The 27,782-nt window shown below is 47.0% G+C and overlaps 1 protein-coding gene across 1 annotated transcript; it reads left to right on the forward strand.

The window, feature by feature from the left end:
- The first annotated feature begins 807 nt into the window (after positions 1-807).
- Positions 808-24,509, forward strand: LOC119308593 (sodium/proton antiporter 2-like). The gene is made up of 10 exons (XM_037584720.1): positions 808-1,089; positions 10,459-10,632; positions 10,786-10,914; positions 11,562-11,738; positions 19,591-19,697; positions 20,714-20,834; positions 21,491-21,552; positions 21,639-21,941; positions 22,637-22,931; positions 23,938-24,509. Exons 1-10 carry the CDS (start codon positions 856-858, stop codon positions 24,055-24,057), a joined length of 1,722 nt encoding a protein of 573 aa, XP_037440617.1. The 5' UTR covers positions 808-855; the 3' UTR covers positions 24,058-24,509.
- Positions 24,510-27,782: the final 3,273 nt, after the last annotated feature.

Consider the following 27,782-nt stretch of genomic DNA (forward strand, 5'->3'; position numbering starts at 1 on the left):
GGTGATTTCTGATAAAAGTTATGTAATAATTTATTTATATGCTATGCGGAACAAAAATACTTCGCCTCTTTTTGTTTCATGCCTAATTGCAGAACTACCAGACACTTGTATAATCCACATACGAATATAAGGGAAAGGGAGACGTTTATGTGATGTTCAAGAAGTCCCCTCACGCACTTTTAGCACACGAGAAGATAGAGTCTAAGTATCTCACATTTTGATCTCAGATTCGGATTGCACAGACATACCTGACTCAAAACGCCAATATCTCTTTTATCTGGACTCCGAATTGAGTGATTCTTTTTTGTTGGAAAGTAGATTCGTGCACTTTCCATTCCAATTGGATTCACTTTCAAATTCGTTCGGAGCGTGAAGATATTGACAAAACAATCTGACGCTGCAGCAGAATTCGAGTCAAACTACAAGTCTAAATGTGTTGCATCACCTTCACTTGGGCCCATGAGCCTTGTACGAGCTAGGATTAGTTTTAGGCTGAGACTCCACACGCCCTTCCACGATGCTAGATGCATGCATCATCGAGATGAGGGCTAGACGGGAAGAAACTTATTCCATTTTCAGAGAGGCACCACGGTCTTGCATTTCTACTGAGAACACAAACCCTATTAAAACTGAAAAAAGCATGTAAAAATTCACCAGCCAAGCTGGCTCATTATCTTAACAAACTCCAACAAATCGAGCCGGGACCGGCCAAAGGACGTACGTATCAGTTTGTCTTGTCCGTACACAGATTCCTTCAATCCGTTTTCCGTCTGAACTGCCGGGCCCACACGCACTGGTTTCTCATCCATCCATTCGATTCGATTCGACGGCCACTCCGCAAAACCCCCACTGGCAATGGCGCTCTCCTCCTACTTGCTCGCCGGCAGCCGAGCAGCCTCCCCTTCCCTCCCCTCCTTCCCCTCACTCCGCCGCCGCAGCTACCACCGTCCGCCGCCCCTTGCCACAACCCCGCTCCCGCTCACTTCCACCCAGCGATGGCGCCGCTCGCTCCGCTTCTGCGCCTCCTCCCCCTCCTCGTCGCCCCCGCCGCCCGTGCCGCCCGAGGACGAGGAGCCCATGGACTACGAGGTAGTTTGATATGGTATCGACTTACATTTTAACAGATTATTTCCCATGCTAGTGCGGTTCCAAGTTCTCTCACAGAATGTGCAAACTGCCCGCATCAAGAGTAAAGCATTCGATTCACATATGCTTTATTTGAATAAATTGGTATGCCATGTAGGGTTATTCATTATTGCCTCCTCGTGAAAAGAATATAGGATTACTGCCAAAATGAATAGGGCAACAAAAGACCGAAGAACCTGCCTTTTACCGAAAAAGGCTTTCGCCCCGCTTTATATATAAAGCAAACTGGCCAAGCCAACATCTAACAAAGTTCCACACACGCACACACACACACAAAGGTCTCACAAGCACAAATGAGTATACAATAGGGTTAATGCTGAGGGCACAACACAACAAGCCCTGAAATCAAAACACACACTCAGCCCAGCAACCCGAGTAGCATCTAGTCGGGCTCCGGGGGAGGGGGTGGCAGCGGGGGCGCTACCCGGAAAGCCATCAAGCGAAGGTCGGCGAGGAGGGTGTTGATGGCGTCCCGATCCTGGGGGCGGCTAAGCGGCCGCCAAAGTTGCAAGTAGCCACACATTTTGAAGATTGCGTCAGTCGCACGACGGAGAGGCACTTTCTAAATAACAAGCTTGTTGCGGATGGTCCAAAGCGACCAGGCGAGATGCCCAACGCAAAGCCATCTAATATGGCGGTTGCAAGGAGGGGAGGCGTGGATCTCAGCAACAAGGTCAGGGAAGTTGGTGTTGCACCACTGTCCACCGACCGTCTCGCAGAAGCAGGCCCACAGGAACTGGGCAGTGGAGCAAGAGAAGAAGATGTGATTAGCATCCTCCACCGTGCCACACAAGGGGCAGAGCCCATCCCCTGGGCCATTACACTTGAGGACCTCAATCCCAGAGGGGAGGCGTCCGCGGATCCACTGCCACAGGAAGATCCTAATCTTCAGAGGCAAGCGAATGTCCCAGATCAGGCTAAAGGGTTCCGGCGTAGTCGAGGGCGCGATGGCTGCGTAGAGGGACTTAGTGGAGAAGCGGCCAGAGGACTCTAGCCGCCAGGAGACGGAGTCAGAGACACCCTCGACGTCCATCGGGAGAAGGGCGATGTCCTGAAGGAGGGAGTCCCAAGCGGCCACCTCAAGGGGGCCGAAGGGGCGCCGGAAAGCGAGACGCCCTAAGTCAATAAGGGCCGTCTCGACAAAGACCCGAGGGTCAACCGCAATAGTGAATAGGTCCGGGAATCGAGCAGCCAGGGGGGAATCCCCTAACCAACGGTCGAACCAGAACAGGGTCGATGACCCAGAGCCTACCGAGATGGACGTGTCGATGCGGAGGATGGGCAGGAGCTGGATCACAGCCTGCCAGAACTGGGAGCCACCAGAGCTCTGGCAGAAGGCTAGAGGTTGGCCCCTGAGGTATTTATTACGGATGATGGTGAGCCATAGGCCTCCCTCCTCATTGGCGATACGCCAGAGCCATCGGGTCAGGAGAGCGATGTTCATGCGCCGAGATGACAGAATCCCAAGACCACCCTGGTCCTTGGGTTTGCAGATGTCTGGCCAACTCACCATGTGGTATTTCTGCTTGTCGCCCTCGCCGGCCCAGAAAAACCTAGACTGGTATTTGGCGATCTCCTGATGGAGAGTCTCATGGAGGCGGTAGAAGCTCATGAGAAACCAGAGGAGGCTAGCAAGCAAGGAGTTGATGAGGATTACCCGGGCCGCTTTCGAGAGCCACCTCCCTCGCCAGGGCTCAACCCTGTGCTGCATCTGGGTCACAGTCGGGCGGAGGTCAGCGACAGTAAGCCGAGAGTCACTAATGGGTATCCCCAAGTAGGTTGTGGGGAAGGTATCCAGGCGGCAGTTCAGCCGGTCAGCGATGTCCTGGGCCTCCTCCGGAGGAAAGCCAAGGATCATCACTTCGCTCTTATTGAAGTTGATAGTGAGTCCAGACATCTGCTGGAAGTAGAGGAGGAGGAACTTCAAGTTAGCTATGTCGGAAGCGGATCCCTCCACCATTATTATGGTGTCATCAGCATATTGTAGGAGGAAGACCCCTCCCGCTCCTACCAGATGGGGGACTAAGCCTTGGATATGGCCAGCGGCTTTGGCCTTGTCCAAGATGACAGCAAGGGCATCTACCACCATGTTGGACAGAAACGGGGAAAACGGGTCAACCTGACGAACCCCACAAAGGGTGGGGAAGTATGACCCGATCTCCCCGTTAATGTTAACCGCGGTCCGACCGCAGGAGACGAGCTGCATAACGCGGGTCACCCACCGGTTGTCGAAGCCCTTGCGGAGCAAGACTTCCTGTAGGAAGGGCCAGTGAACCGTATCATAGGCTTTATGGAAGTCGAGCTTCAGGAAGACCGCGCGAAGGTGCTTGGCCCGGGCTTCATGAAGGACTTCATGGAAGACCAAGACCCCATCCAAAATAAACCACCCTTGAATGAAGGCGGATTGGTTGGGGTGGGTGATGGAGTCAGCTAAAAGGGTCACCCTATTGGCGTACCCTTTGGCCAAAATCCGAAAAATCACATTAATCACCGTGATAGGACGCAACTGGCGGATGTCCGAAGCGCCCGGAACTTTGGGGATGAGGGTGATTACCCCATAGTTCAGGCGCCCAAGGTCCATGGTCCACGAGAAGAACTCGTCGAAGAGGGCCATGACCTCCGGTTTGATGATGTGCCAGAACGATTTGAAAAAGGTTACCGGCAAACCATCCGGACCCGGGGCCGAGGAGGGGTTCATGCCCATGATCACCGCGAGAACCTCCTCCTCCGAGAACGGTGCCACCAAGGCGGCATTAGTCTCGGCGGATACTAGCTGGCCCACCGACCAGGTACCGGGGGCCAGAGCAGCACCACCCCGAGGGGTGGGGGAGAAAAGGGCTTTATAGAAGCCATCTACATGAGCTCAGATGTCCGAGGGGCGAACGAGCTGGGCATCTCCATCCCAAAGGGAGTGGATGGAGTTTCGTCGTCGCCGCCCATTAGCAATAGCCTGGAAGTAAGCCGTATTAGCATCCCCATGGAGCACCCACCGTTGGGTGCCGCGGAGCCTCCAGTACGCTTCCTCGTCCGTGTAGATGGCCGAGAGCTGATCCTCGAGATCATATCTCAACATCCATTCATCCGGGGAGATCCCGAAAGTGTCAGCGCGGGTGTCCAGGGCTTGGATGGCAGTCAAGAGGGCTTTCTTGCGATCGCGTAAGTCACGGCCAAGGTTCGCGCCCCACCCCTTCATAAATTGGCGGGCGAGCTTGGCGCAAAACTGCCACGAGTCAACCGCGGACATGGAACGGTGGGGAGAGTTGCGCGCAGCGATCCACTTAGTCGCGACAACCTCACGGAACCCCGCCTGATTCAGCCAAAAGAGCTCAGACCGGAACCGCGGAGGAATGGGGGGGGGGCGTTCGTCGGCGGTGGAGAGGAGGAGAGGGACGTGATCGGACCCGATCCGGGTGATCGCCCGCAGCGAGGCCAGGGGGCATCTAAGCTCCCAATCCGGAGAAACTAGGACGCGATCCAGCACGGATCGCGTCGGGTCAGTCTGACGGTTAGTCCAGGTAAACCTGGTGCCCGTCCGCTCAAGCTCGCGGAGGCCGAGCTCCGCGATGCAGTCGTTGAACATCTGCATCCGGGGTCAGTTAATCCGGTCGTTGCTTTTCTCGTCCGGGGAGCGGATGAGGTTAAAGTCACCTCCCACAACAACCGGGAGGAAGCGGAGACCTTCTGCTGTAGCTCAGCAAGGAAGGTCGGGGATCAACGGTGGTCTGCCGGTCCATAAACAATGATTATCTCCCACTTGAAGTTGAGAGCTCGCTCAAAGATCTCCATGCTAACGAAGAATTCGCCCCGGTCCATACCACCCACCTCAAAGGTGGCATCCTTCTAGGTGAAGGATGCCACCCGAGTGCCCAGTGGTCCCACTAGAAGGGAGCCAATGCCAGGCAAACATGTGCGGGCTAAGGCTATCAAGCTCGGGCAGACAGAACTCCGTACGCATGGTTTCTTGGATGGCAATGATGTCGATGTGTTCATCACACATGAACTCAATGAGTTGGCGGCGGCGGCCATCATGGCCGAAGCCGCGGATGTTCCAGAAGAGAACACGCATCTAAACCGCCATTGGGGGGCTGCTTGACCCCAGAACGGTGGAAGCGCTGTGAGCTCTGAGAGCGGCAGTGCGGGAGCGGGTGCGGCGCGGATTTCCTCGACCAGCGCCCCTGCCGGAGGCTGGGGTGCCGGTGCACGAAGAAGCCGGGCCCAGGTCTCGGCAAGTTTCCCGTCAAGGATCTCGCGGGCCTGAATTGCCGTGATCTAATCTAAGGGAGGGCCAACCTCCCCCCTGAAAACGATGGACGAGTCTAAGAACCCGCCTTTAGGTCAACTGCTGATCTGAGCTCCGATTGCTCAGCCTCTTAATGCATCTCGCACAAAATCATTTACATGAGATAATTCGCTGATAAACAGGTTCGGTCAAAACATGGATGCAGTAAATAGCATGTTACATAAATTCTAGAGTGAATTCCGGGTTTTACCCCCTAATTAACCATTTTCGACATTATTTACCCTATTTAACAAATTTTCATCCAGATTACCCCATTTAGTGACAATCTTGTCTATTTTTACCCCTTTTAATTTTTAAGAGCCTTCTTACAAAGATCGTATTAGTTTTACTCGAGACTAAGTGCCCAAACGTACATTTTATTAAAACAAAATGGTTCTTATTTCACTATTATGTTAATAACTGGTAGTACTAATTTTCAATGGAGACACGTCATTGGAGCCCACTAAAAACACATGTTCGACAATAGCATTGCAGGCCTGTAAAATAGATTGTGATGTTTTTGTTTGATGATCTCCCAAAGCATGAAATAAATGGTTCCTACGATGTTTTGCATCAAGGAAGAGGACTAAAATATCATCACATTAAACCTATAAGCGATGCTACACCTACGAATTACCTAATCAGACAGCTGGCAATTTGTGATTGAGAGTAAGGGGGATGAGGAGCCCACCCCCTTGAAATTCAGGGGGGGTGGGGTGGGGGGGGGAGAATAGTTGAGGGAATGTTACGTAAAACTTGTTGTAGCTCTTAGTAGGTGTAGGATTATCGTTAAACCAACGAAGCACAACCCACAATGCAAAGTTGAACGTACTTGACCGCTGAAGATAACTGTTCCTCTTTCCCTCGATGTGGTGTGCACGTACGTGACAGCCATGAGAAAAAAACGGGTGCGGTAAAACCAAGTGAGCGGTTCGGGCATTGGAAAAAATGCCAAGAAGTCTAATGACAGGGAGTTAGCTCGCAGATACAAACAGCAACAAAGCCTTTAGTCCCAAACAAGTTGGGGTAGGCTAGAGGTGAAACCCATAAGATCTCGCGACCAACTCATGGCTCTGGCACATGTATAGCAAGCTTCCACGCACCCCTGTCCATAGCTAGTTCTCTGGTGATACTCCAATCCTTTAGGTCTCTCTTAACGGACTCCTCCCATGTCAAATTTGGTCTACCCCGGCCTCTCTTGACATTCTCCGCACGCTTTAGCCGCCCGCTATGCGCTGGAGCTTTTGGAGGTCTGCGCTGAATATGCCCAAACCATCTCAAGCGATGTTGGACAAGCTTCTCTTCAATTGGTGCTACCCCAACTCTATCTCGTATATCATCATTCCGGACTCTATCCTTCCTCGTGTGGCCACACATCCATCTCAACATACGCATCTCTGCCACACCTAATTGTTGAACATGTCGCCTTTTAGTCGGCCAACACTCAGCGCCATACAACATTGCAGGTCGAACAGTCGTCCTGTAAAACTTGCCTTTTAGCTTTTGTGGCACTCTCTTGTCACAGAGAATGCCAGAAGCTTGGCGCCACTTCATCCATTCGACTTTGATTCGATTGTTCACATCCATCCTCCTGTAGCATTGACCCCAAATATCGAAAGGTGTCCTTCTGAGGTACCACCTGCCCCTCAAGGCTAACCTCCTCCTCACACGTAGTAGTACTGAAACCGCACATCATGTACTCGGTTTTAGTTCTACTAAGCCTAAACCCTTTCGATTCCAAGGTTTGTCTCCATAACTCTAACTTCTTTACCCCCTTCCGACTATCGTCAACTAGCACCACATCATCCGCAAAGAGCATACACCATGAGATATCTCCTTGTATATCCCTTGTGACTTCATCCATCACCAAGGCAAAAAGATAAGGGCTCAAAGCTGACCCCTGATGTAGTCCTATCTTAATCGGGAAGTCATCAGTGTCGACATCACTTGTTCGAACACTTGTCACAACATTATCGTACATGTCCTTGATGAGGGTAGTGTACTTTGCTGGGACTTTGTGTTTCTCCAAGGCCCACCACATGACATTCCTCGGTATCTTATCATAGGCCTTCTCCAAGTCAATGAACACCATATGCAAGTCCTTCTTTTGCTCCCTGTATCTCTCCATAAGTTGTCGTACCAAGAAAATGGCTTCCATGGTTGACCTCCCAGGCATGAAACCAGACTGATTTTTGGTCACGCTTGTCATTCTTCTTAAGCGGTGCTCAATGACTCTCTCCCATAGCTTCATTGTATGGCTCATCAGCTTAATTCCACGGTAATTAGTACAACTCTGAACATCCCCCTTGTTCTTGAAGATTGGTACTAATATACTACGTCTCCATTCTTCTGCCTTCTTGTTTGCCCGAAAAATGAGGTTGAAAAGCCTGGTTAGCCATACTATCGCTGTGTCCCCAAGTCCTTTCCACACCTCAATGGGGACACTATCAGGGCCCATCGCCTTGCCTCCTTTCATCCTTTTTAAAGCCTCCTTGACCTCAGACTCCTGGATTCGCCGCACAAAACGCATGCTGGTCTCATCAAAGGAGTCGTCCAGTTCAATGGTAGAACTCTCATTCTCCCCATTGAACAACTTGTCGAAGTATTCCCGCCATCTATGCTTAATCTCCTCGTCCTTCACCAAGAGTTGGTTTGCCCCGTCCTTGATGCATTTGACTTGACCAATATCCCTCGTCTTCCTCTCTCGGATCTTGGCCATCTTATAGATGTCCCTTTCGCCTTCCTTCGTGCCTAACCGTTGGTAGAGGTCCTCATATGCCCGACCCCTTGCTTCACTGACAACTCGCTTTGCAGCCTTCTTCGCCATCTTGTACTTCTCTATGTTGTCTACACTCCTGTCCAGGTATAGGCGTCTGAAGCAATCTTTCTTCTCTTTAATCGCCTTCTGGACATCATCATTCCACCACCAGGTATCCTTATCTTCGCTTCTCCTTCCCCTGGACACTCCAAACTCATCCGAGGCCACCTTACGAATGCAAGTCGCCATCTTCATCCACACATTGTCCGCATCCCCTCCTTCCTCCCAAGGGCCCTCCTTAATGACCCTCTCCTTGAACGCCTGAGCTACCTCCCCTTGAGCTTCCACCACTTCGTTCTAGCGACTTTGGCACGCTTATCCCGCTGGACACGAATCCGAAAGCGGAAGTCAGCAACCACCAGCTTATGCTGAGGCACAACACTCTCTCCAGGTATCACCTTACAGTCTAGGCACGCACGCCTATCTTTTCTTCTCGAGAGGATGAAATCAATCTGGCTAGAGTGTTGGCCACTACTAAAAGTCACCAGATGTGATTCTCTCTTTCTAAAGAGGGTGTTAGCTACAATCATGTCGTAGGCTAGAGCAAAGCTTAAGACATCTTCTCCTTCTTGATTCCTGATGCCATAGCCAAAGCCCCCATGCGCCCCTCCAAAACCTGTGTTAGATGTACCTACATGGCCATTGAGGTCTCCTCCTATGAAGAACTTCTCGCCAATCGGTACACTCCTAACCATGTCTTCTAGGCCTTCCCAGAACTCCCTCTTGGTGTTCTCATTGTGTCCTACTTGCGGGGCATACGCGCTGATAACATTGAGAACTAAGTCCCCAACTACCAGCTTGACCAGGATAATCCGGTCCCCACATTTCTTCACGTCTACCACTCCATACTTGAGGCTCTTGTTGATCAAGATGCCTACGCCATTTCTGTTTGCAGCCGTCCCCGTGTACCACAACTTGAAGCCGGTATCCTCCACCTCCTTCGCCTTTTGTCCCCTCCATTTGGTTTCTTGGACGCAAAGGATATCAACACCTCTCCTCACCGCTGCATCAACTAGCTCCCGAAGCTTCCCTGTCAGAGACCCTATGTTCCAGCTACCTAAGCGAATCCTCCTAGGCTCGCAGATGTCTCTTAAAAAAATTATTGGGGTAAAAACTGGCAAGACTTTTGCTAAATGGGATAATCGGGATGAAAAAATGTTAAATGAGGTAATTAGTGTAAAAAATGTGAAAGTAAAGGGTAAAAACTGGAATTCACTCTAAATTCTACATGTTGCTGCTAAGTGCACTGTAATATGTAGTTCGGAAAAATGAAAACGAATTTAGAAGCATATTTCTTTTTCACTTTGTTGCTATTTCCTGTCATCTCCAAGTTTATGAAATGGTAGCTTGACAGTAGTCATTTTACTCTGGTTCCACAGCAACTACTAGCAAGTTTGGAGTACTATACTTTTTCTGAGGGAGGAGTATCAGATGGTTTTGCAAATCTTCCTTTATTCTCAAATCGACTCCTAATGCAGAATAAGAATAGATCCATATCACCACTAGTCCACTAGAATTATAGCCATTAGATCAAACTTAACTAAAATAGTAACACTTTGGTCTAAAATCCAAGTTTCTTCGGTTAGGTACCTTTAAGTTTAAGTCATGGAAGTCTATAAGATCATCCGTAATGTTCCTCTTATGGAAACTCCCATTTGTATGCCACCTTTCTGGGACTATAGAAATAGTTTGGGAATGGTTTCTTCAGTGTTATTACTGAAAGTAATCCCCGTCTGGAAAATCCACACCAAAGCTCGGATTATAATACTGGTATGCTACAATTTGATTTGCATATTATGTTCAATTATCGATGCAAGTTTTAGAGAACATGTTCATGGACAGCAAAAGGATGTTTATTTTTTACCTCAATTTATCTGTGGAAGTTTCATATGTTTTTATTAAACAATGCAACTATCAGACATCACGTGCATGGTGCATAGTGTTATTTCTAATTTAATTTTAGGGAGAGAATAATGATATAGTGACGGAATATTTGCAATTTCATATAATGCTCCTCACACAGAAAAGTAAGATTTGCAGATCCATATGAAACTCAAGAACTCCTGTGACATTGCTGATTTTTTGTATGCTATAGGAGTTCTTGAGCACTGATATAGCGACTGTACCTGTATGTGTGCACTGGTGTTTTGTTGTTTCTACTGCCTACAATATTCTATGCAGTTTCTAAGATGTTCGTGTTTCACCAAAATTTCAGCTATCGGAGACGACTGGAAATTGTGACCCTTTATGCTCTGTTGATGAAGTTAGCTCACAGTATTTTGAAGCTAACTACAAGCCAAAGAATGATCTTGTTAAAGCTCTAGCTATCCTTGCAACGGCTTTGGTTGGGGCAGCTGCAATAAACCATTCCTGGGTTGCTGCTAACCAGGTTCATACACTCCTAGTTTTTGACCAAATTAGAATTACCAGTTTAACTATGTAGTGTATTTATCCTAGCATGCATACTACATATGTCCTTATGTCAGTAGTTGTGGATGTCGGGGTGATGATTCTTGGGAACTTGGTTACATTCCTTTTGCAGGACATTGCAATGGTGCTAGTATTTGCTCTTGGGTATGCAGGTATCATTTTTGAGGAATCACTGGCATTTAACAAAAGTGGAGTTGGATTACTGATGGCTGTTTGTCTATGGGTTATCAGAAGTATTGGGGTAAGCTGAAATCTGTGAATTCATCTTTGAACTTCCAACATCTCTTTTGAGAATTCAAGTAATCAGTCGTCTCCCTTGAACATCAATTTCAGATTTGATTCAGTTGGGCACTTGGGCTATCTTGATGATGGTTGATATATGCATACATCCAATTTAAACATGGGAAACTTATTCAATGCCATTATTTTCACTTTTCGTTTATCTTGTTAATAAAAAATCAAAAACTTTCCTAATAATTCTGCATTTTGTTGTAACTGTAATCACTGTCAAGGACTTTTGTGATATTCTTCATTTATATGCTAGTTTCATCGTTGAAGTTGGATTATGGTGCTTAGTTGTTACTTACAACTTACAAACAATGTTTAGTTGCTGTTTAGATGTATCAACTTGTTTAAAATATATACTCTGGAAGTCATGCCTGTGTGTTTGCATCCTCAGATGCAAAGTTGGACTTTGCCATACAGATGAATAAGATCTGTCTTTGCTAGTGACTATCTAGTTTGGAAGCAGCATAATTTTACTACAAGGATGCTTACATTTTTATTGCAATTTTATAATCCTCATGTCATGAATATGTTTAAGCATCAATTAGATGATATTCATTAGTTGATCTTTAACATTCCTTTTCTGTTCTTCATATGATTAAGGCTCCCTCGACCGATGTAGCTATTCAAGAGCTAAGTCAGAGTACTGCTGAAGTTAGTGAAATAGTGTTTTTCTTGCTTGGTGCAATGACCATTGTGGAGATTGTTGATTCACATCAAGGTTTTAAGTTGGTGACTGACAATATATCTACTAGAAATCCTAAAACACTTCTCTGGGTGGTGAGCCTTTCTTACTTCTATATTTTGCTTACTGAACGTCATATTATGTCAGGTACTCCCTCCGCCCGAAAAAGTTTGTCCCTCAAATGGATGTATCTAGCACCAAGTTAGTGCTAGATACATCCATTTGATGGACAAGCTTTTTGGGACGGAGGGAGTAGGTCTTTTACTTTGTAATTCTCAATGTTGTACCATCACAAACCAACAAGCAAAAATTTGTTGCCAGTGATAAACCATTGAGGATAGTACCAAGTGGTCTAGGGCCGCATATTTTGATTCATAATACCAGATAGATGTTTTGAACTTGTCTGATCAAATTATATTTATGACTTACATTGATAGAGAAAAGGCACCCTTCACAGTGTATTGAAGGATGAATAAAACTGTTGCTTATTGATTGATTTGGTGCCGCATACAAGAGTATATAAGAGGGTACAAACCGACTTGGGGTAGGGTTAGAAAACTGACTTGGACTACAAGTCGTATACCATAATGACTACTCTAACATCCCCCCGCAGTATCAACGGCAGGCTCGAAGACGTTGAGACTGAAACAGATATCTTGAAACGGCTTAGTAGGCAGTGCCTTGGTGAAAATGTCAGCAAACTGAGCCGTAGAGGGAACATGAAGCACCCGAACCTGACCAAGAGCGACCTTTTCACGAACAAAATGAATATCAATCTCAATATGCTTTGTGCGTCGGTGTTAAACTGGATTGCCGGTCATGTAGACTGCTGATATGTTGTCAGTTGTCACAGAAGACAATAGTGGCCTGCTCAATAGGCTGTGTAGCTCGGAGAGTAACTGCCGAATCCAGATTGTATCTGCAACGGCATGTGCCACGGCGCGATACTCAACCTCGGCCGACGAACGTGAGACCGTAACCTGTCTTTTCGAGGACCAAGAAATTAAATTGTTACCAAGAAAAACACAAAAACCGGAAGTGGACCTTCGAGTGTCAGGACAACCAGCCCAGTCTGCATCAGAGTATGCGGTAAGAGAGTTTGGAGAAGAATTATTTAGGTGGAGACCATGACTGAGAGTTCCTTTTAAATACCGAAGAATGCGTTTAACATGATTATAGTGAGGAACCCGGGGATCATGCATATAGAGACATGCTTGTTGAACAACAAAAGAGATTTCAGGACGAGTAATGGTGAGATATTGGAGAGCACCTGTTAGGCTACGATAGAGAGTAGGATCTGAAAAGGGTTCACCGGCAGCCGAAAGTTTAAAACTAGTATCGACAGGAGTGCGAGATGATTGACAGTCAAGCATATCAACATGATTAAGTAGATCAAGAATATACTGGCGTTGGGAAAGAAAAAGGCTGGAGGAATCTCGAACAACAGTAATGCCTAAGAAATGATGGAGGAGTCCTAGGTCAGTCATAGAAAATTCAGATCTAAGAAGAGAGACAATATGATCTAAGAACGTTTGAGAGGATGCGCTGAGAATGATATCATCAACATAGAGAAGTAAATAGGCAGTATCAGAATTTTGATGATACACAAAAAGAGAGGTGTCGGAGAGAGATGGAGTGAAGCCTATTGTTTGGATGAAGGAGGAGAAGCGTTGAAACCAAGCTCGTGGGGCCTGTTTAAGACCGAAGAGAGATTTCTGAAGAAGACAGACATGAGTTGGAAAGGATGGATTTTCAAAACCCAGAGGTTGCTGACAGTAGACAATTTCTTGAAGGGAACCATGGAGGAAAGCATTTTTAACATCAAGTTGGTGAATAGGCCAGGAAGAGGAGACAACAACACTAAGAACGGTACGAATGGTGCTAGGTTTAACAACAGGAGAAGAGGTTTCGTCGTAATCAATTCCTTGTTGAGAAAAGCCACGACAAACCCACCTGGCTTTATATCGTGAGAGGCTCCCATCGGAGTGAAACTTTTGGCGAAAAATCCATTTGCCAGAAACAATATTTGTATTGGGAGGACGAGGAACAAGCTGCCATGTGTTATTTTGAAGTAAAGCATTATATTTTTCTTGCATGGCAGCGGCCCAATTGGGATCAAGTAGAGCAGTTTTGTAATTCTTTGGGAGGGAAGTGAGAGATACGGTGATATGAAGGTTTAGGCGGTCTTGGGGTTGATGAAATCCTGATTTAGCCCTAGTACGCATGCGATGATCATTAATCGGGGCTGCTGTAGGAATAGCACGAGGGGGTATGGTGGGTACGGGTGAGTCCGGCGCAGCGGAAGAGTCAGACGAAGGAGCAGGGCTGGGTGGTGGAGTGGGAGTAGGGGCCGGGGGTGTTGGGGAGGGAGCAGGGGTCGAGGGTGTTGGGGAGGGAGGAGGGGTCGGGGGTGTTGGGGACGTCTCGGGTGGGGTGAGGGTAGGGTTGGTATCGGCTATGGCGGGTGTTAATGTTGGTGGTGGTATGTTGTGTTCAACATGAGGGGGTGTAGGTAGGGGAGTATATAGTTGGAAAGGACGGGGAGAGGGGGTGTTTGCCGAGCTAGGGGTGTTGGATGGTGTAGTAGTGCATTGTGAGAAAGGAAAAATGTGCTCAACAAACGTGACATGATGAGAGACATGAACGTGTCTGGTGTGAAGGTCGAGACAGCGATAGCCTTTGTGCTCGTCAGAGAAGCCGAGAAAAGCACATGGGATAGATTGTGGTGACAATTTATTTGCAGAAGTGGCGTAGGCATTTGGAAAACAGAGACAGCAGAAAACACGAACCGCGGAGTAGTCGGGGTGGGAAAGAAAGAGGGAATAATAGGGAGTAGTATTGGGTTTAGTTTTAGAAGGTCGAATATTTAGAAGGAAGGTGGCCATGTGTAGGGCTTCAGCCCAAAACTTGGGAGGCATAGATGATTGAATGAGAAGAGTGCGAACTATATCATTGAGGGTGCGAAGAGAACGTTTGGCTTTACCATTTTGAGGGGAGGTGTAAGGACATGAGAATCTAAGCAGGATGCCATGTTGTAAGAAGAAAGTATGATTTTTAATGTTATCAAACTCGCGACCATTGTCACATTGGATAAAGCGAATTGGGAGGAAGAAGTGGACAGACACATAGCGTTGAAAATTAAGAAAGAGAGAATGGACCTCGGATTTGTTGCGTAGAGGAAAAGTCCAGACAAAGTGGGTGAAATCATCTAGGATAATAAGGTAGTATTTAAAACCCGAAACACTTGCAATGGGAGAGGTCCATAAATCACAATGTATTAATTCAAAGGGATAAGTGCTACAAGAGCTAGAGGAACTAAAGGGAAGACGCACATGTTTGCCTAATTGACATGACTGGCAAAACACAGAATTATGAGAATCCCTATTACATGGTATGGTAAATTCACTAAGAATAGAAGCTAAGACAGCAGGGTTGGGATGGCCCAAGCGACGATGCCAGAGATCGACGGAGGCCAGCATGGATGTTGGAGGGGTGGCGGCAGGAACTCCATTAAGAGAGTAAAGATCACCGGAGCTATTGAAGCGAGCGATCTCGGCCTTGGTCAGGTAATCCTTCACAGATAAACCAAAAGGGTCAAATTCAGCCGAAACTAGATTGTCGCAAGTAAATTGGCGAACAAAAATAAGATTTTTAATGAGGGCGGGTGCAACTAGAACATCGCAAAGTAAAAGAGGTTTAGTGGAAGAGGGAAATTGAGCCTGACCAACACAATATATAGGAATAGATGATCCATCTCCGAGGGTAATGGAAGGGAAAGGAGATTTAGTGCAAGATGATAACCAATTACTAGATGCAGACATATGACTAGAGGCCCCTGAATCAAAGATCCAATCCGTACCTGAGTTTCCTTGTGCAGCAAAGTTATTCATGGCCTGGAGAAAAGCAGCTTGATCCCAGCTCGGCGTCGCAGGTGAGGGTGGCGTCGGGAGCAATGCCGGCGGATATGATGGTGAAGGCAGCAGGGCCGGCTGGGGTGTGTAGTAGGCGCCGTCGTCGGTGGAGTAGTGACCACAAGGAGCATACGTCGGGGCGGCGGGAGAGGCATTGGCCGGCTGTGGTGAGGGTGGCGTCGGGAGCAGTGCCAGCTGAGGTGTGTAGTAGGCGCCGCCGTCGGTGGAGTAATGACCAGAAGGAGCATATGTCGGGGCGGCGTGATAGGCATTGGCCGGCTGTCGGGGGTTGAGAACCCCGGGAGCACCAGTAGGCGGCCGAAGGCCGGGTTGCCAGGCACCTGAGTATGCCGACGGAGCGGACCAGGGCATGGGCCACGCCTGAACGAGCCCCGTCCAAGGATCATGAGGAGGCCGCCATGCAACCGCAGATGGAGCACTGGTGAGTGCTGCAGGACTCGGTGCAGTAGGCAGAACCGAACGAGTCGACAACGGCCTGTAGATAGGATTTTTGCCGCGGTAGTTCGGACTAGGGCGCCAGCCTGGGGGCGGTTGAGCGGATGACGACGCGGACGGCCCGGCGGCAGGAGCCGGCATGGGAGGCGGCACTGGTGTAGACGGCGGAGGAGGACGAGCCGCAACATGAAAGCCCTTGGGGCGAGAGTCCTTGCGAGCTTGTGTTTCTGCCGCGAGTTGGAGCAGGGAACGAACTTCAGCGAAGGTAGGAGGAGGCCGTATGATCGGTATGAACGAGGCTTGCTTGTCAAAGTCCTCGCTGAGGCCGACGACGACGATGTTGATTAGCTGTGAGTAGCTAACTGTATCGCCGAGTTCGTGGAGCTCATCACCAATGGTCTTAACGCGCTGGCAGAACAGGTTCACCGGGGCGTCTCCTTGCACCATATTGCGAAGCTCGGTGTGGAGAGTGTTTTTCCAAGCGTCGGTGTTGCTTTGGAAGAGCTGACGGAGGGAGTGCCAGATGTTGGCAGCAGTGGCAGCGGCCTCGGCGGAGCCATACCCTAAACCCTAGGACCGGTATCTGATACCATGAAGGATGAATAAAACTGTTGCTTATTGATTGATTTGGTGCGGCATACAAGAGTATATAAGAGGGTACAAACCGACTTGGGGTAGGGTTACAAAACTGACTTGGACTAGAAGTCGTATACCATAATGACTACTCTAACATACCATGAAGGATGAATAAAACTGTTGCTTATTGATTGATTTGGTGCGGCATACAAGAGTATATATGTTAGAGTACGTAATGGGCCTAATGGGCCCATTAGTCTTAGGGTTAATTAGAGATAAGGGTCGCTTGCTTAGGGGTCAAGTAAGCCTTGCTTGGGAGTCAAGTAAACCTCTCTATATAAAGAGAGGAGATGTATCAATCTAATCAAGCAAGAATTAAGAAGGAAATCCCTTCCCTCTTGCCCGGCCGTGGGCAAAAAGGCCCCCGGCCGGCCCTCTCGCGCCCTCCTTCTAGGAGCGCCATAACAATTTGGTATCAGCTAGCTTCGGTTCGATCATGTCTTCACCGCCGCCAAGCTCGTCTCTTCCGCTGCTGGTCACCTTGTCGCCTCCGGCGACCACCACGACCGTCACCCCGCTCCTGGTCACCTTGTCGCCTCCGGCGACCACCACGACCGTCACCCCGCTCCTGCCTGCGCCGGGATCCTCTGTCGCGCCCGCCCCCACCGTCCTCACCTGGGAGGAGGTGTCCGGGGTGCTGCGGGACCTAACCCAGGCGGTCCAGCAGATCCACCTGTTCTTGGGCGGGTCCTACGGGCCGCACCCGGTTGCGCCGCCCATCGTCGCCCCCGCGCCGCCGTGGCTGCCGTGGCAGCCGCCGTACCAGGCGGCCTTCGCCGCGCTCGCCGGGCCGCTACAGCAGCCGCTGCAGTTGCCATCCATTGCCAACATCGCCCAGCCATGGCTGCAGTGGCAGCCGCCGCTCCCGGCAGCCTCCGCCGCGCCCGGTGCTCCGTGGCAACAGCCGTTGCCGCTACCTGGCGCGACAGCGCAGCACCCGCTGCAGCTGCAGCAGCCACCGCCGGTCAGCTCCACCGCCCAGTATGGGATGCCCTATGACGGGAGTGCGACGACCTCGTTCCCATCAGCGCCGCCGCCATCCCAGGGCGTCCACATCCAGCAGATCAAGTCCCTACCGTCGCCGTCACCGCTTCCGTCTTGGATCGTTACCCGCCACGTGTCGGCGGCGGTGAGGCTGCAGGCTGCTGCGCGCGGCCTCCTAGCGCGTCGGCGTGTGCGGGAGATGCGTGGTCTGCAGCTGCCGCTCCTCCAAGTTGCCCTTCGCTGTGCAAAGGACCTCGATCTCGTCCGCTGCATCGGGGATCTTGGGCATGTAGTTTCCCCCACGGGCGGCTGGCATGTTGTTTTCCCCGCGGGCAGCGACCTCAAAGTCTGCGACATCGGCGGTTGGGGGGGCGCACCCCTCCTCGTCATTCTCCATCGCAAGCCCTCCACTCTTCAATGTGCGGTGCAGACCAACAGCCATACACATGCACTCCTTTTGTCCAGGTGGTGTCCATGGGATCCAGGTGGCTGTACACGTGCACGTCCAAAATAAAGCGTCCTAGTCTATTTCAGATTGAGAATAATAAAACAAGCCGAGATGTAAAAGGCTTGTTTTTAGGTGTTAGGTTTGTGTTGCGTCAAGTCATGGTTATAAGTTGGTTAGGCTGCAGCTCGAGGACAAGCTGCATGTCCAGGTGGGGTGTAGTGTTAGAGTACGTAATGGGCCTAATGGGCCCATTAGTCTTAGGGTTAATTAGAGATAAGGGTCGCTTGCTTAGGGGTCAAGTAAGCCTTGCTTGGGAGTCAAGTAAACCTCTCTATATAAAGAGAGGAGATGTATCAATCTAATCAAGTAAGAATTAAGAAGGAAATCCCTTCCCTCTTGCCCGCCGGTGGGTAGAAAGGCCCCCGGCCGGCCCTCTAGCGTCCTCCTTCTAGCAGCGCCATAACAATATAAGAGGGTACAAACCGACTTGGGGTAGGGTTACAAAACTGACTTGGACTAGAAGTCGTATACCATAATGACTACTCTAACATGTATGCTATTCCACTTCAAAGGTATCTGTCTTTCACCTTGAACTGAACAATTCTCCGACCCCTAGTAATTCAGTTTAGAGGAAACCTTAGAACTCCCACACACAAAAAATTCACATCTTTTCTGCTACTCTTGCACAATTCTTTCGGAGATTCCTTGGCTCCCCATTCATTTATTGGCCTTACCAATTAAGGTAGCTTTAATTCCAGTGACTTGGCAGATTTGTTGTTGGTATTCTTCTGTCTATGTCACACTGTGCCCACTGCCCAGTCTCTAGGTTGGGCAACTTACTTGCGAAACTCTTCAATCTTCAGTACCGTGAATACAGAGGCCAGCTGTCTCATGACCACCATCTAAGAGGAGGTGCATCCGTTCGTAATGGCTGGCGGTAGGGGTCTTGGGTGGCATTACTGGCATGATGTAATGGCTTGGCGTAACGGGTGTAGCCTTCTCATAGGCATGTAAATAGTTTACCTGCCTATCAATGCGCCGAGATGTAGGCTTAGCGTTTCCTCGAAAAGAACTGCCCCTGCTCTTAGCCTTTTCTCGAGACCACGCAGGAGTGCATGTATATTTATCAAGGTAGAAAACTTTTACAATTTAACTGCGACTTTACCTGTGGTGAAACCAAATAAACACTGTATTAGTTAGGTTATAATATGGTTTGACAAAAAGAATCCTAACTTTAACGTAGCTACTTTTGCACATCAGCATTAAATAAGTTTAGCGTACCACAATTCAGCAACCGCACCTAAGGCGAACAATTATTATTTTGTGAAAGAAGAAATAGTTCTGATTCCTAGATAGTTTCATGTTCGTTCATTTTTTCCCCCTAGACATTAAATACCTTCTTGTATCATAAACTCACCATGGTCCATGTAACCTTAAATTACTAACCTTTTATTTCAGAGCCATAATTACCATTCTTTATATTTTTTATGTATACGTTGTTTCTTATTTCAGATTGGCTTTGTAACCTTCTTTTTGAGTTCTATCCTTGACAACTTGACTTCGACTATTGTGATGGTGTCATTGCTCCGGAAACTAGTACCTCCATCAGAGTACAGAAAGTATAACCTCTATTATCTCAGCAATTTTCTTTGTACCTAATTTGGTAATTGCTTTGCTTGTATGGTACCATATTTACTGTCAATGATCAAATCTTTGTATTCTCATTATCTTCATTTTTTATTGTTGTATTCTTTGTACATAGTAACAAAAATCTGATTTAAAGTTGTCCTCTTGCTGTATTTCTATCATCTTTCATTAATATGCGTAGGCTCCACTGTCACAGCTTAAGTGAATGTTCGCGAGACCTGTGATCTGATACTCTGATTGTAGTTGGGAGGTTCGTCCAGTGAAACTTGATTTCTCAGGAACTTGCTTGTATCCTTTTTTTTTAAGAAACCGAGGGGGAAGCTCCGATGGTAGAAGTAACCTAAATTCGTGTCTGTGAGAACTTGAACTCAAGTGGTGGGATTGTATGTCGATAAGTGCAACTTGGCAATATTTTGTCTCAATAGTTTGTTTTATACCGACTGTTGCACGTTGCTGTACATAGTACCGAGGGGCTAAATTGGTAGGAAAAGCATGTAGTGCCAACCACCCTTGTGCCGTGAAAGAGCAAGCTGTGCTTGTTTTGGCATCAAATCAACATGAGAAGCTTCCAAGAAATTTATACAGGTTATTCAAAGTAATGTGCAACAATATGAAATTCTAAGGTTGAAATAAAATAATAATTTCTTTTATTATAAATTAAAAGATAAAGGAAAAGGGAAATTTATTAGTTGTACAAACAACATTTTTTTTAATCCTCGAAGGTTGGCACGTGAGTCCATTTGCTGCCTTCACAGTTTGCTTGGGGAATAATTCTTGTGTTAATGTGAGGCCAACTTGGTGCAGCTTCACGCTTTCTCCAAGTGTATTTTTCAAAAACCAGTATCGAGTTAGGGATGGACACAGCATCATAAATTAGATCTCATTTATCTCCGCAGGCTGGTATACATACTTTATGTTCTTCAGTTTATCAATAAATGGTTTGAAGGAGTGTTTGGCATTTTAAGTAAACGTTGTCTTATTGGGATAGGTTGCTAGGTGCTGTTGTTGTAATAGCAGCTAACGCTGGGGGTGCATGGACACCAATTGGTGATGTGACGACCACTATGTTGTGGATTCATGGTCAGATTACGACTTTAAAAATAATACAGGTCAGATTTGCACATTTATTCCTGTATTTGTGGTTTGCTTATGAAGATCCTTCATGTTAGAGCTCTCTAAAATATTCATTATGCAGATATTTCCTTAATGTTAGAGCTCTCTAAACTGTTCATAAAGTTTTTATGCCATGCTATAATTTTCTACCCTATATTTTTACTGAACAGTGTTGATCAAAGCCTCGAACTTAACATGACTTTTTCAGACATCGTATAATGTATGTCTTTAGTGGGGAACCTTCTAAATGTTGATTAACTGAAACTACGTTGAAGGAGAACATCTAAATATGACTATATTTCTACCAATTTTATCATGTCCTCTATGAGAGCTATTTCTTTCCATCCAACAGTATTACAAAATTTTAGTCGATAGTGCAGTTGCTCTTCGGGATAATTTATAGTGCAAAATTAGGTGAATTGCTTAAATCAGTATAAATTGAATGGAAGATGGCTCCAAATCTAATTGTCATCAAGTATTGTGATTTGCCCATCACAAAAACGGAAGCCCTTTTACAAAATGAACCCCATAATCTAGATTGCGAGCAATCAATCATTTTGTGAAATATTGTGTGTTTATCTTTTTTCTGCATGCTTCAACAAAGTGCTACATATTTTGATTGTGGGATGCTGCTTGGCTTATGATCTGGCAGGGCTTGTTTGTTCCTTCGGTCATTTCGTTGATGGTCCCACTGGCCCTGATGTCCCTCACCAGGTTATTAACAAAGGACTACTTCTAATACATGACATTAAACAAAATTCGTGTGCCTTACAGAATAATTTGCTGTAAATTGCATGCAGTGAAGCAAATGGATCGTCTCAGTCATCTTCAAGTTTGCTGTCATCAGAGCAAATGGCTCCTCGAGGACAACTTGTATTTGCCGTTGGTCTTGGAGCCCTAGTGTTCGTTCCAGTGTTTAAATCTCTCACTGGATTGCCACCTTTCATGGGGATGCTCCTTGGTCTTGGGATTCTCTGGATTCTGACAGATGCGATTCATTATGGAGAATCTGGAAGGCAGAGATTGAAAGTTCCACAAGCACTTTCACGGATTGATACACAAGGAATTCTGTTCTTCTTAGGTATTCTGTTGTCGGTTGGCAGGTAAACCCACCCCCTTCCACTCTGTACAATTATTTGGGGCTTTGCCTTGCGGAGCTCACCTTTAGAAAAGTTGTGGAATCTTAAAGCAATGTAATTAATATCAAGTGATGCCAGTGGCAATGTAAAAATATTAAGAGGCATTTAAACCTAATTTCAAATATATATATATATATATATATATATATATATATATATATATATTTCCAGTTTAAGATTTGATAGACCTAAAGATGATGTGGAATGTAATTTTTCACTAGAATACTATTAGCAGAACTAGAAAACATATTGGTTCAAAAGTTGTCATATGACTTAGCAGTGTGAATATGCCCTGAGGGTCAAAAGCACCACAGACCCTCAGAGAGAAAGCGCCTCCGGTGCCTGAGCTTCAAGTGCTCAGATGGCAGCCACCTTGGCAAACATCCCCCTTTGAGAGGAGCCTCCAGCACTCGATCCTTCTTCCTGAAATGGAGTTGTTCCACGTTCACATACCCATCCTTGTCTCAGTAGGAAAGCCCTTATGCAACTGGGAAATACATAACTAATTTATAGCATCTAACACCTCTAACTCAGATTGTTTGTATGCTTGGACATTTGGTTACCCTGTTATGGCGTGTGCTCTACTTATTACTGTCTATTCCTCCCACTTAGATGGTTGTAATTTTCTGATAGTTGGATTTGTTCTTTCTTTGCACTAGCTTGGAAGCTGCAGGGATTTTGAGGCAGTTGGCGAACTATCTTGATGCCAATATTCCAAACGCTGACCTCATTGCAAGTATCATTGGTGTAGCATCAGCAATTATAGACAATGTTCCACTTGTTGCTGCAACCATGGGGATGTATGACCTGACTTCGTTTCCTCAAGATTCAGATTTCTGGCAGCTTGTTGCATTCTGTGCTGGTACGGGTGGTTCGATGCTTATCATCGGCTCTGCAGCAGGAGTGGCTTTTATGGGAATGGAAAAGGTGGATTTCTTTTGGTACCTTCGCAAGGTAAACTTCTTTCTCATTCCGCTCTTAATAAGGAGATATGGAACAGCATAATAACAATTAACAGCATAATCTGTTACAAAAATGAAACCTCATTATATCATATTAGCAGGTGTATTAAGTGCATTTTCTGACATTCGCTGACAAACTTCTGAATACAACCCATATTTCTGATATTGTTTCTTCCAGTAATTTTTGGTAGAGTTGAGAGCAGAACTTCTATTTTTGACTGCAGCTTAGCTTAGAGCTTTTGCTTTTGTATTGCATTTTAAGAAAAAACATTTCCAGTTCTTGAAGTGTATTGTTGTTAGTTAAACTGAGTAAAACTGTGCTTGTTTTAGTTCCTTAGAGATCTAGGTTTTAAACCAAAGTTCAGTCTGCTTGTTTACAACATACTTCAGCGAACAATGTGTGCCCTTTTCATTGTCCTGGGTGTAGAAGTAGGTCAATTAGTGTAGAAGTACGACTAGAGTCCCCATGTTCCCTCGATGGCTTAGCTTGTTGGTGAATTGGTCGGTTAATGAGAGCATGGTGATCAGAGAGAGGTCACGGCCGGCTGCAGGATATGCCGACGCTAAAGTAGGGAGCATGCAATCCATGTTCTTATCCGGCAAAGAGAGGTGAAAAGCAAGGAATCCATGATTTGTCTCTTACTGTCTTGGGTATGACGATTAGTAAAAAGCAAGAGTTCATGTCTTCTCAGGAAAGGTGAGATTTGGTTGCTGATCGAAGAAGAGTTCTTTTGTCTTAAGGACTCAAATCATGCCTAATCTAGTTACATTTTGGAGGAAGTCTTTCGTAATCGTCATCGAGGAAAACAGACTTCCATTACAGTTGAAAACCCGCTAAACACCCTAACCACCTGATGCAGACAACTAAATACTGCAGGCCTGCAGAACAACGTGCATTCCGTATTGCAAGTGATGTGTGTCCACATTGCAATTGTCTATGCATCCATCAGTGAGGTAGAATTGGTTGTTGACACGTACGATACTTGTTGTGCTTGCAGGTGAGTGGTTTCGCCCTTGCAGGTTATGTAGCGGGTATCATCACTTACCTAGCTGGTCAGAACATCCCTCTATCTCTTCCCACTTCACTGGCGGAGATCCCATTTATCACGGGTTCGTAAAAGGTTGGCCATGATGGTCCTGTACTGTAAGAAAGAGAGCTTACCGAAGATCGAGAAGAGCATGCGAGCACACCGGCAGCAAAGAAACGGTTTCTACAACTTGGTCACTTGGCTCATAATATATATACGGGTTGAAATAAGCGAGTCGTGAAACCACGCCGTGATCGAGCCCCTTGGCCTCGACATTTTGTGTAGTGGTAGTGAAAGGCTCGGTGTGGTGTTGATGCGGGTCAAATGTGGTAGGCTAGAGCTGAATGGTCATGTAAATTATGCTGGTAGACGTCCCTGTCCACAGGGGACAAAAACATGTACTCTGAATTCGTATGATCAGTTTTGAGCTGTCTGCCTGTTGTACCGATCGGCTTTTTGTGGCAATGTCGTTGGGAAGAAGGAAGCGAAGTGATTTGTATTTGTTTGAAAAATAAAAAATCTATAAAAGAATTGTCCGGAGATCCTGAAATCTTAACACACGGTGCGGCTGCGTGGTACTGCCAGCACTTGCCCAAGCCCAACGACCTTCAGTTTTGTGAATTGGTGATCCCGGTTGAATCCCTGGTCGTACATACGCTGTATGTGTCCGTGGTGTATGACATTATCCCACTAGAAACGAGCATTTGTAAATCCCTTTCATAATTGTTGAAGAGGTAGCTTATATGGTTCTCTACTTCTGTTCTGTTTGAGTCAGGTCAAAATGTTAGGAATCTTGTGCGCGTCTGTGTGTGGGGTGTGGGGGCCATAATACATAATACTGCCAGGAGGCAGAATTAGGATCTGCTGTGTCTGCTGTGGCTATCAAGTGCCCATATGACCAAAATGCAAGCAGAGATGTTAGTTGGGACTTGGGACCGACCATCCTATCACATCATAGTAGTCGTATTCTCTGTTCTGCCATATATCAACAACGTACGTACTCCTATGTATGTATGGATGCATGTACGCAGGCGACAGGCCAAGGAAGGAAATCCAAGTGCCTGCAACATTGGCAGCAGTGTCAACTCACATGCGCAACAGGAATGCATGCAGAGGCAGGCAGGACGAAGACACCGCTAGATACCGCTCAGCTCTCGCATGTGATGCTGGAGCAGAGCATATGCAGCTTTACACTGCCCAGCGGTGGCCGCTCTTCGTTGCATCTTTGCCCTTGCGAGATGTGATTTCCTCTTTTTTTTAGCATTTGCGAGATGTGATCTCTGTAATGTGCGTAGTATCTTATGGTTTGATGGCTAGAAGAAACGCGTGGAAGTGGAACCACCAAACGGTAACAACAAATTTCGTTCTTTTATCAAGGACAAGGAGGACAAAGCTAAGAACTACTCCCTCCGTTTCCAAATATTTGTCTTTTTAGAAATTTCAAATGGACTACCACATACAGATGTATGCAGACATATTTTAAAGTGTAGATTCACTCATTTTGTTCCGTATGTAGTCACTTGTTGAAATCTCTAGAAAGACAAATATTTAGAAACGGAGGGAGTAGGGCATATACGTACATGGCCACGCATGCATGCATGTGCGCCCGTCCTACGTGCTCCGGGTAGAGCCAAAGAGACAAAGATTCCTGTGGCCCTACGCTATGTGGGGTAGTATGTGCGTTGTACGTGTGCCCTTTCTCTCGGTAACTCGTGACTCACTTGTCCCTTTCACCGCAGACCCCCGTCCCGGGCGACACGGATCATCTCTCTGCACACATTTTATGCACCAACCAAAGGCCTTGGTAATCTAGTAGAGGATTGGCCAACTTCACCGTGTGACCCCAAACGAACGTCCATTTTGTCCGGATTCTATCCGTTTGGGTAGGCCAATGGGGTCGTGTCCGGTCTTGTCCCGGGATACGGTGGCCGTGCGCCCAGCGCGCGGTCGCGGCTGCATTCGTTTGCCCCATCCTATTCGCCATGGCCTAAAATGCCCATATTTTCATATCAAAACAAGTTTGCACGTCAAAATATTAATTGTTTGAAAATAAAAATAGTTTCACAACCCAATCGAAATTGTCTCTAATAAAATAGTTTTACAACCAAATCGAAATTGTCTTGAATGAACATAAAATGAACCAATACATTTATTGGTTGCCAATGTGATCCCACACGTGCTCAACCAAGTCATTTTGAAGATCCAAATGATTGTGTCAATCACGCAGCTCACGATGAAACTGGACAAACTGTTCAAACGTGGTCGGTTCTTGGTGCAGGGGCTCAACATTTTCACCTTGATAATCAAAACCTTGGTCGAAGATACTGTCATCACGCTCGTCCTCGACGATCATGTTGTGCATGATCACACAATCAGTCATTACCTCCCGAAGCTTCCTTTCATCACATGATAGTGCAGGGTTTCGAACGATACCCCATCGGGATTGAAGCACACCAAAAGCACGTTCCACATCCTTTCTAGCACTCTCTTGCATTTGGGCAAATCTCTTTCTCTTCTCACCTTCGGGGTTCGAGATTGTCTTCACAAAAGTTGACCACTGAGGATAGTATCCCTTGTTGTACAGGTGGCCGTCGATCTCAAAGTTGACAGGTGGGGAGTGGCCTTCTGCAAGCCTTGTGAAGACTGGAGAACGCTGCAGCACGTTGATATCATTGTGAGAACCTGCCATGCCAAAGAAAGAATGTCATATCCAAAGATCCTGCGAAGTCACCGCTTCTAATATGACAGTGCATGCTTTGACATGCCCCTTGTACTGGCCCTGCCAAGCAAATGGACAGTTCTTCCACTCCTAGTGCATACAATCTATGCTGCCAAGCATGCCTGGAAAGCCTCTAGCTGTGTTGGTCGCCAACATTCTCTTTGTATCAGCGGCAGTTGGCTGCCTCAAGTACTCAGGGCCAAACACCTCGATCACAGCCTGGCAGAACTTGTACATTGACATCAGACATGTTGTCTCGCTCATACGCACATACTCATCCACCAGATCGCCTGGAATTCCATATGCAAGCATGCAGATGGCCGCGGTGCATTTATGGTAAGAGGAGAATCCAAGCTTGCCAAGGGCATCCGTCTTGCACTCGAAGTATGGGTCATGAGCAACCACTCTCTCTCGGATACGATTGAACACATGCCTTGCCATACGAAAATGGCGACGAAATTTATCCTGCTTGAAGAGCGGGGTGTTCGCAAAGTAATCGACATAGAGTAGGGTGTGGCCTCTCTCCCTGTTACGGTTCAGGTTGGGAGCACGGCCAGGAAGTGACCCCTGTACCGAGGAAGCTGCTGTTGAATGTGGTCGTGAACCACCAGTGCAGCCACCACAAGATCTTCATCATCCGACGACGAATCGTCTGATGAACAAATGAAGTGGTGGAAGAAAAACTCATCACCACTTTCGGTGTCAAAACCGGTGGATCTCGGGTAGGGGGTCCCGAACTGTGCGTCTAGGCGGATGGTAACAGGAGACAAGGGACACGATGTTTTACCCAGGTTCGGGCCCTCTTGATGGAGGTAAAACCCTACGTCCTGCTTGATTAATATTGATGATGTGTGTTACAAGAGTAGATCTACCACGAGATCAAGGAGGCTAAACCCTAGAAGCTAGCCTATGGTATGATTGTTGTCCGTCCTATGGACTAAAGCCATCCGGTTTATATAGACACCGGAGAGGGCTAGGGTTACACAGAGTTGGTTATAATGGTAGGAGATCTACATATCCGTATCGCCAAGCTTGCCTTCCACGCCAAGGAAAGTCCCATTCGGACACGGGACGAAGTCTTCAATCTTGTATCTTC

The sequence above is a fragment of the Triticum dicoccoides genome, chromosome 5B (assembly GCF_002162155.2).
Source record: "Triticum dicoccoides isolate Atlit2015 ecotype Zavitan chromosome 5B, WEW_v2.0, whole genome shotgun sequence".
NCBI classification, from domain to species: Eukaryota; Viridiplantae; Streptophyta; class Magnoliopsida; order Poales; family Poaceae; genus Triticum; species Triticum dicoccoides.